The sequence below is a fragment of the Fringilla coelebs genome (genome assembly GCF_963513975.1).
Source record: "Fringilla coelebs genome assembly, chromosome: 3".
NCBI classification, from domain to species: Eukaryota; Metazoa; Chordata; class Aves; order Passeriformes; family Fringillidae; genus Fringilla; species Fringilla coelebs.
Window position 1 is genome coordinate 109,165,487 of NC_140030.1, and position 16,506 is coordinate 109,181,992.

Genomic DNA, 16,506 nt, shown 5'->3' on the forward strand with positions numbered 1-16,506 from the left:
GGTTAATTTCAGGACCCGCGCTGGAATGTCTTGTTTGTCTGTGAAAGATGTAGGAGTGTATGTGACTCTGTCTGCCTTTAAAAGGTGCGACAATTTGCATTTCTTTTGGCTTTTTGTTTTAGTTGGGAATTGCGGTGCCTAACAACTGAGCATTACATTTGCATTTGGAGCCACTCTTGGAAGTGGTTGTTGTGTTTTGCAGAGTGGTGGGATTGCTCTGCTGGTCTAGGTGTGTTGGTTTAGGTTTTTGTTTTGTTTTTATTTTTCTAGTTAATGCTGCTATATTTTGCACATATATTTAAGAAATTGCAGGGAAGCCGTTGTTTGGTCGCTTTATTTCACGTGCCTGATTGTTGGCTGCAGTACTGAACAGACACACGCAGCTGAAGGGTGTTAGACCCGAGGGGATGGTCACAGGTGCTTTGAGAATCTGCTGCCCCGTGTGTTCTTAGGTTTCTGGGCGGATCAACAAATCAACTGTGCCTGGCACATTTTGTCAACTCGGAGCCACAAAAAAACCCACTTTTTTTAACTTCCTAACTTTTTTTTTTCCCCTGCATAGGAAAGCAGTAGAACTTTGAGTAGCCGCAGAACTTTGAATTCCTTCAGAAATTTAAGCCCTGCTGTTGCCCTCAAAAGAAATTCGAGGAGAGGTTTTGGACAAAGTACAGTTAACTCACCTGAAGCTGTTTAATCGGGAGGCTGTGTCCCTGATTCTTTGCAGCTGAGCCTCCTGACTGCCCACAGCTGAACCTCCCATTGAAGGCCTTTGAGTTTGAAGTTCTTGGTGATGAGCTGGTTAGCGTGCAAATGAATAAACAGGAAAGCAGCTGTAGCCTATTAAAACAATTCATTTGCTCTGTAGGATCCAGACCACAGGAGTGATTGCCTGCTGCGTTTCAGGTGTGCACTGGACAGGCAGTGCGTATCTGTGTCGAGGTATGCAGGAACCAGGCACCAAATCCATAGAAGCTGCCCTAATTTAGAGTTGTTATGAAAACCCCCCTGAAGTGACTGTGTCGGGCAGGGGATGGCAATGGGATGGCTGGAGCCAGCAGTGTTTTCCTTGGTTCTCAGGGCAGCCGGTGGGATGGCCACGGTAACCTCCTCAGGGGGAAATACAGATGGGGTCATTGTCAGAAGGACAGAGTCCCGTGATGTCCCAGGCATTACCAGCCTCTTCAGCCCTGTCACAGAAGACCTCTTTGGAAGGATTGATGTCACTTACCTCTTGTAAGTACCGGTGTTTTGGGTTGTCACTTTCCGGGAAATTACACTTAAAAGGGCAGAAAACATTCTGAGCCTTGACACGGCGGCATAATGGCTTTTTGTGCTGTTTCTAAAAATGGAAGGAAAATCTACTTTCATGACTGTGCAAACCTGGCTCTCTGCCATGGTGGGCAAGGCTTAATTCTATACTAGCTTCCAAATCTCAGAAGAAATGCTGTTGAAAAAACTATCTGCAGACAGGCTGTTTGACGGACAGGTAGTGGTGGGTCACTTACGTTTTTCCCCCTTAATAGCAAAAATCCCAGTTAACAGCTGTTTGGGGGAAAAGAGATGTGTGAAGAAACATGCAAATGGAAGGGGAATGTTTAGGTCTTGCATCTCAAATTTACTAATATGAATGAGGATTTGAAAATCCACCTGAATTTTTATAGTGTTAGAACACAAATATGTGGAACTGAACTACAATTTCAAGTTAGCATGTGGATGATGAAGTCTTATTGAGGTCTGATCCTGGGAACCCTCTTGAACATGGCTAATTTTGCTGTTCCAGCAGGCTAAATTCACAGTCAATCTCTTTTCTATGTGGTGTTTCTTCAACTTGTGCAAATTAAATTGTTTTCATAGGGAATTAACAAATCTTGCTTTGACAATCTGCAATGAGAAGAACGAGGTTATAGCCCATGCTGCCTTTCTGGACTATCCAAATTGGAATATCACTGATCAGGCTGAATGGGAATCATTCCTGAATGAAAACTACCCTAACAATAAGTGCACTGTAAGTAAATTGTGTGATTTTAGTTGAGCTTTTATTTTAGGCTCTGGTATGGAAAAAACACATGGGTGTCTACAGTCTGTTTCCAGTAGGTCTGAGGCATTCAGGATACAGAAGGTGATGGAGTCCTTGTCCAGCCCTGCTGATGAGGGGAACCTTAGTTCTGTACTGGACTTGTTCAGTGCTTTGGGGAGACTGCTGCTTGTGACTTTCTGGTAGGATCTACAGACTGGAAACAGGCCCTTATGAGTTTAGCACTCAGATGTTCCCCCATCACCAAGTCCAGCTGGGAACTAGATTGTAGTATTAAGAAAATACAGAAACTGTTAAACCCCAAGCACTCTAAGGTGTGCAGCATGTGCCATAATAAGGTGTTGGCAGTGCTGCAGTTACCTCTGGGCATTTTGTTCATCAGTTGCCCAGGGTCTTCTGTGATGTTAAGGAATGGCTTGGAGGTAAACTGACAAAAGCAGTGTTTGAAAATGTGCGGCCTTAAAGGAAATGCCACCAGTAGAGCCAAAGGGAGTGTGCAAAAAGGACCTGTGGTTTCCTTGTTGTGGACTTTGTTTGTCCATTGAGCAGCAATTGTGGGCAGCCACTTCATTCAGGGTACAGCTGCAGCTGCTCCAGCTGCTCTGGGGGTTCTGCTGTGTTGTGATCTCCCTCAGGCTGTCTGGTGGCTCTGCAGATCTGCTGTAGGGCCCTACAGAGAACAGGCAAGAAAAAATAATTACTGCTCAGAACCAGTAGTGAAAAATAGTGTGAAACAGGCAGCATTCTATTTTTCTGGAATGAGGTTTGTTTGCTAAAGTAGGTGTAGAAGATTCAGTGTTTTATGCTTCTGCATTGGCAGAAGCTCTGAACATTTTTTGGGGTATAACTTGATGAGATGTTGTTGGTGAGCTGTAGGTTAAATCCATGCAGGTGTGCTTTTCAAAACTGAGGTCATCTGAACATAGGAATTCTGTGAAGTATAGTTGACCTGTCTTTTTCCTAGAGTACAGAAATAATTTCAGTGTCTGAAGTGGGAGTTGACTTGTGCAGAAAGGAATGAGTGAAGATGGATTGTCTGTTTACCAGCACTGTTCAGAAACAGTTGCAAACTATGTCTGGCTTACTTGGTGTCCTCTCAGACCTCAACAGTAATATTTTTTTTTTTTATTTCTTCCCTTTACTTCTAAGAAAACAAACAAACTGCCTGATATTTAGGGATGTCTTTAGATGTTTGTTACATAACCTTGTTGTCCTAATGCTGGTCCGTGTACTGCAGGCTCTATTGAAACCATTGTTGCTCTTAAATTGCTGGAGTTTGTTGGTGTCTCTAGCTATGGTGTTTTAATTAAATGTTATACTATTCAGAAGATCTCAGATTTTCCATTTTAAGTATTTTTATCTACAGGCAGACCTTCACTGACCTAGCACTTGTAATTAATATGCTAGAGAGCAGCTGATTTAATAGCCCTTGCCACTCCAGCTCAGGGGTTTTCCATGTTTACTGGAAGGTGCTCAAGATGAAGGTGTCTGTTAGTCTGCCTGCCTGGTATTTGTGTGTCTAATGATGTCACCTTAAAATATGTAGTTTTTTTTACTACCCTTAAAGAAAAACCACTTTAGATTTAGGATTATGACAAGCAGGTGAGCTTTTGGTTTGAGGTTTCTTATTTAACCTTAAAAGAATGTCAGACACATGTTGAATGTTTAATGTGGTTGAATGTTGTTAGTTAAGAATTTATACTGTTCAATGTGAAGTGTACAGTGTATGTTGCAGTCAAACAATAATAAACTGAATAGAAAGAAAAAATGTTGCAGAATCACCAAGTTATATAAAGCACTTTAATCACATAATTTTACCCACACAAGCTTTGAAGTAATTTATGTGTATTTTGCTGCTCCTTGAGTGCAGATCACATATGTTGGAAATGTATGTGTACTATTACTTGGGCTGATGGAATAAACATGAGCTGCATGGTATGTAGACTTTCACTCCTTGTTTTGTAGCCTTTGAACACGCTCTTTGTGCATCTCTTTGTGGCAAAGGAAGGTTATGCAGCTGGATGTTCCCAAGAAATTGTTAGGTGAGTTCCTATGTAGCCTTTGGTAGTGAGGTATGTGCCCTCTCCTGCTGTCAAATCACATCTGTCAGGTCAAGCAGTCTCACCCAGATGCCCTGTCAGAGATCTGCTAGCAGAGGCCTGATATCTTAAATATTTAACCACTGGGAAGCTGCTAAAAAAAGGAGGATGTTTGAAATGTAAAGATTGGGAAATTTGAAAGAAATAAGGTAGGAAAAAACAGTCAAAATTACCCGGATAAATTTCACATTATATTGTTTGTCAGAAATGTTCAATTGTTGAGCCATGTGGACTTATGAAGGAAGGTTAGAGACCCTGGAGGAAAATCAAGTATATATTAAAAAAGATAGCTTCTGTCTGTCATTCATGGGTGTAATAATGAAAGACTGAATATGTTTATTTGTCCAGGAAAGCTTTCATCTTACTACCGGATCTGCAATTTATACTTCTCTTTATACCATCTGAGAAGAGGTTAGGTAAGAGCTTAAAACTGTATTATTCTTGAAGTGAGAGCAATTGCAAACCTAATTAATATGCACTGAGAGCTTGTTGTGGTGTTCTCTTTCTTAATACTGAGAACAGTTCAGTTTCTAGACATGTGAAAAGCATAATCTAAAAGTATCTTCTTGTGAGGATCCCATGTGCAAGAGGTACCTGTGGTTCCATGCTCATTCCAGCAGCCTTTCAGCAGTCTGTCTATTCCCTGCAATCTTTAAATTTGCCAGAAATAGGACATCAGAAAGGAGTAAAGATCTCAGAAATCAATACCTACAAGTTTTGCGAAGATTCCTTGTTGAATAGAGCCAAGAGACTTGCAATTGGGCATTTTCTCTTACTTAGCCAAGCCAGTGCAGATTGGAAGAGGACACCTTGAGGCTCAGAGGGGCTGCTGGAGACACAGAAAGAAACTCAGATTATTTCATCTAGAACAGAGGTACAAAGGTAGAGAATACACATGTTAGGCAGAGAACAGCACCAGATGTGGAATTTCGGTCCTGAATTCTGACTGATAAACCAAGCATGCACTTGATTGAGGTGAAAAGAGAGCTGGAACTTTTCTGATATGCTGGCTTCTAGACATGTTGGTTCCAAGTCACACTAAAAGACTGTGGTGGTGTGTCAATTACAGCAAACAGGTCTTGAATTCAGGGTTTTGTCCACCCTGGCAACCAACATCAGCTTTCCTTCAGTATTGTGAGTCCTGAGAGAGGTTCTCCAGAGGCATAGAGAATTGGCTGTATTATTCTTATAGGGTTTGTTTTCTACCAATTTCTGATTGCTTTGAAACTTATTCAGGTTTGGAATGCTGGGTTAATTAGATGACTTTGGTGATGATTCTCACATTTATGCTGCTGTCATTTCAGCCTCATTGCCTAATTTAAAAGACTAGGAGCATTTTACTATCTGTGGTTTAAGTTTGAAACTCCATTTTCCTCAGACAGTTTTGCTGCTAGTTTAAAGCTTGCATAATGAAGTTTCTCTGTTGCCTCAACAGGTTTTAGTCATTCAGAGCTGGACCTGGGGAATGTTTTTGAAAGGGTCGTGCCTGTTCCACGCTCACGCGTGGAGAGACGTTTCACCTTGCTGGCATGCCCGAGGCATTGGTGTCACCCACAGCTGTATGTGCGCCAAGCAAGGTAACACAGCTCCTTGCTTCTGCTTCCCTGGGCACACCTGGCTGGGGGAAATTGAAGCAGTTTCCTTCTTTGGTTTGCAGCATCAGTAGCATAGCTTGGCTGCTCTCGAGCATTGTTTTAACCAAAGGAATGTGTGCTTATAGTGGTTGGATAGAACTACTGTCAATATGTTTTTGCTTTTTTTGATTGGTCAAAACACTTTTACAGTAAGTTGTAACATTAAGTTCTTTGTCTGCTGCCTGGGATGTGAGCTGCTGGCATCCTCCCATTGACATAAGCATGTAATGAGAGTGATGCTGGAAAATGAAACAGCTCAAGGCATGTTCCTAGCAGTCCTGTCCTGCTTGTGATTTGTACACAGCCCCCGGCTGGAGATAGTTTTTTGTGACAGCCAAACTAGGTAGTTCTAGGATTATGCTGGTTTTGTTCTATTTCATCACAAGATGTCTTTTTTCGAATGCTAGTTAGCTATGTAGGAAGACTATTTTTTGTCAGTTATATTTATTCTGTGATCTGCCAGCTGAACTAGACAGCTGTTGTCACTCTTGGTTTTTCCTGCCATGTGTGTTCTGCCTGTACCAGTGTTGCATCCAGGATGTGAGAAATGCCAAGTTTCTGACCCAGGGGCCTGGAGATTTTCCTGTTGTTGCTGCTGTGGAGATGCTTCCTTACAGTGGGGTTGAAATAGAACAGGAAATTTTGGGTTACTTGTTGCACTCATCACCATGGGAAGACTGCTGGTAGGGCAATGTTTTATGAACGAGTAGTTTGATTTAACTCTGATTTGTTCTGGAGTTTTTGCAGGTAGTAAATGTAAGTGTTGCTTTATGGCTAGGTGGCAGGGTGGTGATTAAATTAGCATTTCTGATGCCTGCAGTGGAGACTGGAGTTTAGGGAAAAGCATATTCCTTGGAGACTCCAGCACATGGTATGGATTTGGGGGGTCTGTACTGACCAGTGCCTGCAGATGGTGATGCCATGTTGAGCGTGTCTGATTAGTAAAGCCACACTGTTTGTTTATGGCTGGTTCATGCTGCCAGCTTGGGCTGCATTCTGACAGAAGCTTGTCTCTGAGAGGTGTTTTATTGCATATATTGAATTTTACCACGTGGGTCTGAAGCAAATCTGCAGCTTGTGCTCCTCCTGTTGCTCGACTTTTGATCATTTTAAGAAAAAGGCCTGAGGGCTGACCTTTGCTGCTTTGCATCGTCCTACTGTAGCTCTGGATATTTCAATATGTTAAAAATCTCTCTCATACTAACTAGATGTACAATTGTTAGGCTTTTTGAGTCTTTCTTTTGAGTTGTCTATCACCTATAACTAAGTGAATGGACTTTTATATAGAGAAGGCATCAGTAGGTGAGTTAATGCCTGAAGATTACAAGTTTTTCCATATGTCTTGGTTCTGACTATCATGTTTCTCTTTTTTTTCAGTTTAAGCTGTTTTTTTGGATTTTTTTGTTTTGGTTTTTTTGGGGGGGTTTTTTTGGTAACCATTGGATATTGTCAATGCAAATGTTCTTTTGCATGGCTGGAAATGTCACTTAGACCGTAGCAATATTCCTGATAAGAGCTGTCATCTTGTCTGGGATTTTGGTAGTTTGTTATAAAAAGTAAAAATTTCTTTAGCTTTGGTGTTAATGGAAAATTAACTGGGAAATTGGTTTTCCCCTGAAGTTACACAGTGGTGATACAAAATTCATACTTCAGTGTTGTCCATCAGTGGATAACAGGTAAGGCTAATAATTTCTGTTTGCAGAAGCTCTGCCTTTCCCTTTCCTCTGCATTCACCCCTGTGCTTCGCTGGCATCCATAGTAACAGTCAGTGGGAGCCCTTAGAGACTCCTCTGTGGATGTTGTCCGCAGCCACCTGCCTAGCAACATGTTCTGGGGCAGTGAGAGGAGATTAGCCTAATCTCTGTCCCCTCTTTCCCTGCCTTACAGAGGGGGGGGGGGAAAGCAGCTGTAAACTGATACTTTGTTTAGCCATCGATTTCGAAGTTACTCTGTCTGGTCTCTATAATGTGAGAATGTGTCAGAATGCAGCCCACTAAGCTTTGATATTTAAGGTTCTTGCTGGTGTCTTACCCAGATCCTGCTGTTCTTGGGTTTGTGCCCTGTAGGCAAGAGTCAGATTTGCAGCTCTGTGCTTGAACTCACAGTAGAGGGATTCTGTGGCATTTTTATATTGGAAAGCTTCTTGGGGTTTGAAGGGTTTCTTTACTTTGTTAAATACTGTGGTAGTGGTGGAAGATACTAAAAGCAGAATAAACAAGTTAAAATGGTTGTGTTCCTACAGAGTAGTGTGCAGGGAGATGAATGGGTGTGTGCAGAGTCCCATTGACTGTCACAGGGTCAGGCTTCAGGAATTGCCATCTGCACCTTTGTGTGTGATCTTGTCCTGTGTCCCACAGAGCAGAATGGCATAGGACACTCAAAACCCTTGGCACAATGTTCCATTTTGAGGAGGTGTGCATCTGTTATGGACTCCACAAAATAACAGGGTTCAATCAGGATACAGTCTCATTTTGTTACCCCTCTTTGTTTGGTTTTTTTGAAGTTTGAGAGCTTATTAACAGATTTGCTCTACTAATTAATTGTGCTGAGGTGATGTTCTGATAATAGAAAACCTCACTGCAGATTTTCCCTTGGGATACTTTCTGTGAAGGAGATGAGGGTAACCATTTTGGTTTGAGGGGTAAGGAATGAGTTACTGTAAGTTTTTTTATGGAGTTTTCATTGTTGCAGGAGCTTCATTTTAGTTGAAGGGGAAAAAAAAAGGCAGGAATAAGCTCAGAATCCAAGGGGTCCCTAGCCTTGGTTACAAAGGTGGTCTTACCCAGAGGTCTCATCTATTCTGGTGTGCAGGAGCAGCAAAAGCATCCAGAGACCCCCTGACCACCTCTCCTGTGCTGGAGTCAGGCAGTGCTGAGGAACTCAGACAGTGTTTGATATAACGAGAAACAGAACCTCTTTTGCCCAGCTGTGTTTTTTTTAAAGCTCCTTCCAAATCCAGGCACACATAAAGAGTAGCACTGAGAATCAGTTTATTGTTTCTGGGCTCCTGCCTGTGTGGAGCAATGATCTCCAGCTTACAGGTATCACATACAAGCACTTCCCTACTTGAGCAGTGGGACCCTGGAACACAACAGGAGTTTCCCCCAAAATCGCGGGAAGTTCTGGAAGTTCCTGGTTCTCCCTGGCTCAGCACGTTTGTGCATCCCTGACAAGCGAGGGAAGCGCCGCGGGCCGGTCCCGGTTCCCGAGCAGGAAGATGAGGAGGTTTGCGCATCCTAAGCGAAGGAGCCGCTGGCCGTGCCTGGCGGGGCCGCCGGGTGGCGGCAGAGACCGCGCGGGGCTCCGCCAGCCCCAGTGTCGCCGCGCGGGGCCGGAGCCGGGATGGGCTCGTCGGGGCGGTCAGCGCGAGTGTTCCTGGGCTGTCGGTGTGATAGCCGAGGTAGCTGCCTGCTCCCGGCCCAGAGCAGGGAGGGTTTTCACTGCAGTTTGTTGCAGTTTTTCTTTCTGGCAGCCCAACGCAGCCGAAGTTTCCTCTCTGCTGCTTTTGGTTGCACCGCTCAATTGTGGCGTTTTTCCAAGAGATAAATACAAGTGGCTTTATGTTTTTGATAGCAGTTGAGTGCTAAAGCTGGTTTGCCACCCGCCTTTGTGCCATGGTCTCAGCATGGGTGACTGATGAATTCTGCCACTGTTCTGGTAAAAGTGCTGGATTTTCTTACTCAGAGTTACATTGACTCTGGCTATAAATAGCAGCCTAGTGGGAAAGAGTCTCTGTTGCCTGTTTAAATAAAAATCCATGTAGGTTGGGACCTGTTTGAGTGCTCCACTACAGTTGTAGGAGAGTGAGGCAGGAGAATTTTGAGCTGGGATTCCTGTATATTTTCTTAGGGCAAGAGAAGCATCTCCACTGAGCAGTGCAGATTTTGGTGGGCTCTGCTGGCTGTTGGGTGTGGTTGTCTCTCTGGTGCTGAGACTCCCACTTTAGTGTGCACTGGGAATGCGTTCTAGGTGAAGTGATTTGTGTGAGTGCAGGCTTTGGAGCAAGTATTCATAATATTTTTCCATATGTTAATGGAGTAGAACAGAAGTATCAGGGCCTATTAATGGGAGAACCATAGGACATTACCTGATCTCTGTCTTGTAGGATGGAAGATTATGATGATCTCATGCTAATCTGGACACCTCAAAGTGAGACTCTGAAGGAAACCTATGGTGAATATCTCCTTGTTGATCTCATAGAACGTGAAGGTGAAGAAAATCAGGCAGCTGTTTGTGAGGTCAGTCTGCCATGGCCTCTAGTTTTGTCTGATCATTGCCTTAGATGTCCTGTGTGACAGCTCACTCTAACTCAGGGGATAAAATCAGCAGCCCACCTGTGAAAAGAAGAATCCATGCCCTATACCCACACAGAGAGTACCCTTCTCAATGTAGTTTGTGTCTGTCCTCAGGAGTGATGTTTCCAGTTCAGAAATGAAAGAGCAATTCCCAGTAATTTTCAAGTAATTTGGACAGACTGTCTTGATGAAGCCATGTTGTCATTTTAGACATTTGCATTATAGCTGACCTGTTTTCATTCCCAGTGAAAGCTAAAATTGCATGTGAAAATGAGTAGCCAGTAATCCTTTCACAGTTTTAAGTCCTGTAGATAATTTTTCTTAGCTCAAACAAATTTTTGCTGAAATGTAGACAAGCCCAGGAATTAATTTAAATAAGAAAGAAGTGGTAATAGTTCTCCTGCTGAAAATTCTTAAGATTTTCACGTGTTGGTAATTGTGCATGGTAGTGCAGGCTGATAGGCACTATAACCTCCTTAATTCCTGAAATCTGTTTTTTGTGGCAAATGGTTTTGTAAAATTGCAACATGTAATCACTGCCATTGGGAGCCAAATGGGAAACAATGCACCATTAGTGTAATGGCACATTGCAGAGGGCTGTTGCTATAAATAAGACATTCCAGTGGCGTGTTCAGAGCTCAATGTGAGACCACCAAAAGGTGTTCCAAGCCCCCAGTTTATCCCAGCTGCCACTGCCACAGCGGGCTGGGAAAGCACCTCCACACAAACCATGATGGATGCCAGCTTCCCCTGCGGAGAAGGAAGCTGGCAGCCTCTTTTTGCACATATGGTAGATGGATTGGTTAATCAGCCTCTGCTGAGCCTTGGGCCTGAAATTACACAGCAGCCAGGCAACTGTGGCACCCCAGCTTTGTTGGTTACGCAAACAAGGCAAACAAACAATCACTTGTTGTATGAGGGCAGAAAAATTAAACGTCACACTTTTTCAAGTCTTTATTGATGTGCTGATGGCTTGACAAAACAGCTGTACAAATCCAGCATTTGAGTTTTCATTAGCTTTATAAAGGCTTTCATTATGTGTGTTGAGGAGGAACAAAAATGTGTTTTGATAATGTGTTTCTACAGAAAGTTGCATACACTACTAAAAATTTAAGAGCTTCCTTCTTCTAGACTTGTCCCAGGTTAAAGCCAGAAGCTCTCCAGCATGCCAGTTCTCCCTGGTCCCAGTGTGTAGCTTGCTGAGAACTCCAGCAGCAATCAGGCATCCAGAGTACCATGGGTGCCAGCATTGCAGAGATCCCATCACTTTCATGTTTGCTAGAGCATTTGGGTTTTAAGACTAGCTCTTGTTTTTGGTTTTTTTTTTTTTTCAGAACACAGAAATATTTGGGGCTTACAAGTGTTGCAAATAATACTTACTGCATTAGGTACTCCTTATATTATATATAATTGATTGTACTCCTTATATTATATATAATTGATTTCTTGAGTTAATTTCTTAGGAGAATTAATACACTCTTCAGGTTGACCCCAGTTTGGATCCAAATCAGTGTCCAGTAATGAGCCAACTATTACAGCTAACTGAATGCAGGTTCTACTTCAGCTGTGCTGTAACTTTAAACAAAATTATACATTTTTGGAAGTGTGTTGTGTATTTGCCATAACAATTGTTTTACTGAAACTCCAGGTCATTATTTGGCCTATATATATAAACCTAATACTCTTGCAAGTCACAGCTAAAAAAAGAATGAGAACATCTTCTGTAGAGGTCCTAGTGCATATGTTACAGGAAAAAATAAAAGAAAATATTTAACTTTTGCTGAACTAGCTCCTTTATAGTTTTCCATTATGCACAGTCAGAGATGGAAGGTAAAAGTTGATGTTTCAGAAGTTTTTTGTTGAGTTATTTTGCCCTTTCCTAGAATGACAGGTTCATGTGACATGGCTTTTATCTTCCAGGTTGGTGGCACTGCAGTAGGATTCATGAGCTTATGTTCTGACGTGAACATTTCCTTGTTTCAAGAGTGTTTTGACTTAAGGCCTTTCCATGGACTCCGTAAACCACATCCTGAGGATATTCTTGAAGCGGCACGGAAGCCAAGCATTCAAGGAGGTATCTATATTCTGAAGTGCTAAATAAATTCAAGGTGTGTTTGTGTCTGGCTTCTGAGTAGGTTTTGCAGAAGGTTGGAAAAGGATATATCAGTTTACTAGGAAGAAAACACAAATTACCATACCTGTTTTTAAAGTAGGATGCCTGGTCTTTTTTAATTAGGAGGGGAATCTTGATAGTCCTGGTTTCTGACTCAGAAGTGATTGTTGTTTGTGGGGAGCTGGCCTTTACCAACTATGGGATCAATGTGTGCTTGAAGTTTCAGAAAGCTGTCATGTGGTGTATACTATCAGATACAGTTGTGCTGCTAAAGGAAGATGTGATTGTAAAATCTGGTGGTGAAGTGAGGTCTGTTGGTAGCTGAGCAGCTGGCTAACTGTGCCTGTTACATTGTCCTGTTGACTTATGTCATCTTTTTTCCTTGTGGTTCAGCTTCTGCTCTTTGCTTATTGTTTGCAGTCTCCTGGGTTACAAGATTTTGGGAGATCAGGGACTGTCTCTTTATTCTGCTTTTATATTGGGCCCAATATAGCAACACATGTGCTAGTTGCTTCCTGCGAGTGATAAAAACCAGGAGCACAAATATGTCACCTGTTTGTAGAACAGAAGTGTCATGTAAATGATTTACAGTTGTTGTCTGCATTTTTCAGTGTCAAAGGGCGTTTTGTGCAGAAGGGCAGCATCTTGCTATCTACTAATTATTAGTGGAATAAAACACTTCTACCACTAGGTTATGTATCTGCTTTTCTGAACACAAAGCAGCAGACAAAAAAGGCAACCAGGGTGCTGCAGGGCTGTCACCAGCTGGTACATCAGAGCTGGCAGTCACAGAACAGAAAAGGGAGAGAAACCAGTCTTGTAGCTTCTCCTGCGGACTTCCTCTCCCCTGCAAGGAAGCATCTTGCACATAGGAGATGGAGGCAGCTGCCTGTCTCCTGTTTGATCCTGTGCTCCTGCAGCTCTAGGAGTATTAGTTCAGAAGAGGTGACAGAGGTGGGTAGGAGGAGGAATGAGACTGAGGAGGGAGAGAGCTCACTCAGGAGCCAGAGCCCAGTCCTGGGCTGTCTGCTCTGGGTGACCCTGCTTGAGCAGCAGAGGCTTGGGCAAGGTGACCGACCGCCAGGGCTCTCCCAGTCCTACCCATCCCAGGGCTGTTCCTAGTTCTAGTGTTCTCTCCTCCAGAGCCTGCAAGCTGTAGGTCTGTGTTTTCTGGCAAATTCTGAGCTGCTGAGCTTTTCAGTGAGAATGTGGTTACAGGGTTTGACAATACAGCTGTTAGTGTTTTTTATCATTTAGGAACTCTATGGAACTTGTTCTAAATGTTTAAACTTTAGCATGAGCAGCTGTGTTCTGTTCAATTTCTTGAGAATCTGACATCTGAGTGCTTTTTAGAAATGTTTTAAGCAGCATGGTTAGCAGTTCTCTGAATCTATCTCCTTTCTTTTCTCTCTTCATTTAAAGACTTTATTAGCTTTGATGGTAGTTGCTGTCCTGTGGGTTGCCTTCAGGTAAGACTTCTTAAAGCAGTTGTATCCCTTTATTTGGAATGACAAGGGCAGCTCTGGGGAAAAATAATTATTTGCAGACTTTCAGGTAGCTTGAGTGCAAATCATTAATGATTAGAAGGATTTGGTTTGCCAATTGTTCAATTTCCTGGCCAATGCACCAATTATGTAGTGGGTCTAGTGCTGGCTAAGTGCCAGTGCACTTACTAGAATATATTTACTTATTTTCTTTCAGTGGGATAAGCATTAGGAGAAGGAGGGCAAAACAGGCACAAACATTAAAGGGTATAAAGAAAATTTTATTAACACAATTAGGAGAAAAATAATAAGAAAAAAACAGAATAAAACCTTCAGAACACTTTTCCTTCCCCCCCACCTTTTTTTTTCTTTCTCACTGACAACTTAAGAAGACAAAACTTATAATAGTCTTTCTTCAGTCTACTTAGGGAGAGTAATCTCTCTTGTTATGCTATGGAGACTTTGCCACAAGAAACAGTTCTCTTGTGGCTTCAATATCACAGCAAATCAGCTGCTCAGGAAAGGAGTAATCTACTTGCTGTGTGAAAAGTCTCTCCCATACCTTGCAGCTATCTCACAGCTGCTTTCATGGGCCATGTCAACTTATTAGGATTCTATTTTAAGGATGAGGTGTTCGTACATAGAAACAGAAGTTCTTTTAATGCATCTCTGGGAACAGAGGTTTTTTATTACTACCTCTGGGGCAAGTTTTCTCATCTTTCTGTTCAAGTTTCTTATTGGATTACACTAACATGTATTTGCTTCAATACTGATGCCTTGGCTTACAGTTGTGGTAGGACACTACATCCCCTTAATGCATTTCTATGAGTAACAGGGGGAAAAAGATTTTGATATATCAATTATATCCTCTCTGTAGCCTTAAAAGAGGATTTCAGCCCAAGAATAAGGCATCTCCTCAGTCTGCTCCCATCTAGAATTTGCCTCTTTTTTCACTGATCTCAGAGTCCGATGTTGTTGTCTCTACATGTCTTCACTCTTTCTTTTTCCTGATGGAGAGAATTGGTGTTTGTAGGTTTGTTTGTTCTCAAGCTTTATCAACTGAAATAGTTTTTTATAGAGTTGTGCAAAGCTGAAGGGTTGATCTTATCCAGGCTCTGCATCAGGGAAATAGCTCACCATGCTTCCTGCTGCTGGTCACATGGTCACTGCTGGCACCATACAAGTAGTGCTGCTGCGAGTGCCACCCCTGCATCTTTCTAAGATGGCCACGGCCATGTGACACTGCTCCAGCTGCTCTGAGCCTGGCTGCAGGGCCCCAGCCACATGGCTCCTCCTGGCCTTGGGGCCATCCGCAGTGCTGACTGTGGGGCCATTCCCAGCACTGGTCCCTGGGTAAACAAAGTTCATTTTGCAGCCATGCTGCAATAGTCGTGGTCGCATGGCACTGCCTGGCAGTGTAGTGTGGCTGTGGCTGCACTGACCTCGGCAGAGCAGTCCTGGCTGTGTGGCATTGCCCCGGCTGTGCTGGCCTTGGACCAGCAGTCCTGGCTGCACGCTCGCCTCCAGGGCCAGGATGGTTCCGGCAGCATGGTGAAGTGGCAAAAATCCTAGCCAAGCAGTGCACCGACCTGGCCATGCTGGGCTTCGTGAGTCTGGCTGCGTGGGGCCAGCCCTGCCCAACCTGTTCAAAGGCCAGAAGCCAAGAGAGTTTTTCCTGGGCTTCCTTTGGTTTTAAATGTCCTTTTCCACAGGGGCGTGTTTAATTCCTTGAAGTGGTGTAACTGGATGTCAATCTCCAAACTTAGCTAGCTGACTGGCCCTTCCAAACCAGCCAGTTCATTAACTCTGGCAGGTCCCCACGGGAAAACACTCTGCTCCTCCCCAAATGAAAAACCAGGCTTTTGTTAAACCATGACAATGATCTTGGGTATGTGAGGAGAAACTTGAGTATCATAAGATGAGAGCCTGACTGGTGCTATTCCTAGAGAGAGACATTAGAACTCTAATAGCAAATTTGTCTATTCACTGCTCAGGAACATGACTTCTGTTATTATGGAATAGTAGTTAAAATTTTTGTCGTAGCTTTGCACATTTTAGGCACATTTTAGAATAGAAGAGTTGCATCCCAGTAGTCCATTGTTAAGCCTTTCCAACATAAAGGCCAGCCTGTGTCCTTGAAATCTGTTGTGGTGTTAGTCCCCTGCAGTCTGCATTTGTAGATATTGCAAAGCCATGCCCATTCCATGAAGGCTGCTTTAGTGGCTGCATTGAGAACTTGCTGCTGGGTGGTGTCCCCCTGTAAGAGTGGAGCAGGTTCAGTGACCTGACATCAATAGAAGATATGGACTTGGCTTTATGGAATCTGAAGGCTGGAAATTTTAAAATGTAAGCTGCATTCCTTTGTAATTTTATGTTCCTACATATAAAAAGGTTATTTTTTTCAAGCTCTTCAGCTTTAGGTAGAGACCACAGGTTGATATTTTTTTTTCTTTCAAAATGTAATGCTGAATAATAATGAAAGAGTATACAACAGTCTGTACTGATATGCCACTTAGGTTTCAGGATAATTACAGTAATTTGGTTGTTACTCTATATGGTGTCATGAATTAGTTGCTAGAAAACATGATGCAGTGGGAATGATTCAAGGGCTTTTCATCAGGCCTCATGGTGAACTGGCTTCTTGATCCTGATGACTGTACCTCAGCTAACAACCCAGCAATCACAGATTATTTTAATTTTCTTTGTTTGTGGTCTTTACTTGATTTAGTGATAGTATTGCAGTTCTTCACATCCCTCGTGTACAGCATGTCTGTAAACAGCAATGCAGCCATGTCTGACAGGAATGGATGGTGGAGCCATTAAGGATTTGCATTTTAGTATAAAGT

The 16,506-nt window shown here is 42.9% G+C and overlaps 1 protein-coding gene across 1 annotated transcript in view; it reads left to right on the forward strand.

Moving 5' to 3' along the window:
* Nucleotides 1–1,090: 1,090 nt before the first annotated feature.
* CFAP61 (cilia and flagella associated protein 61) overlaps nt 1,091–16,506 on the forward strand; it is a gene marked incomplete at both ends in the record, with an annotated part of 89,583 nt that continues 74,167 nt past the window's right edge. Inside the window, 7 exons of the mRNA XM_084202281.1 lie at nt 1,091–1,233; nt 1,855–2,005; nt 4,001–4,077; nt 4,483–4,550; nt 5,570–5,711; nt 9,874–10,006; nt 11,984–12,137. Of these exons, the coding sequence (XP_084058407.1) occupies nt 1,091–1,233; nt 1,855–2,005; nt 4,001–4,077; nt 4,483–4,550; nt 5,570–5,711; nt 9,874–10,006; nt 11,984–12,137 (868 nt within the window). The remainder of the gene's footprint in view (nt 1,234–1,854; nt 2,006–4,000; nt 4,078–4,482; nt 4,551–5,569; nt 5,712–9,873; nt 10,007–11,983; nt 12,138–16,506) is intronic.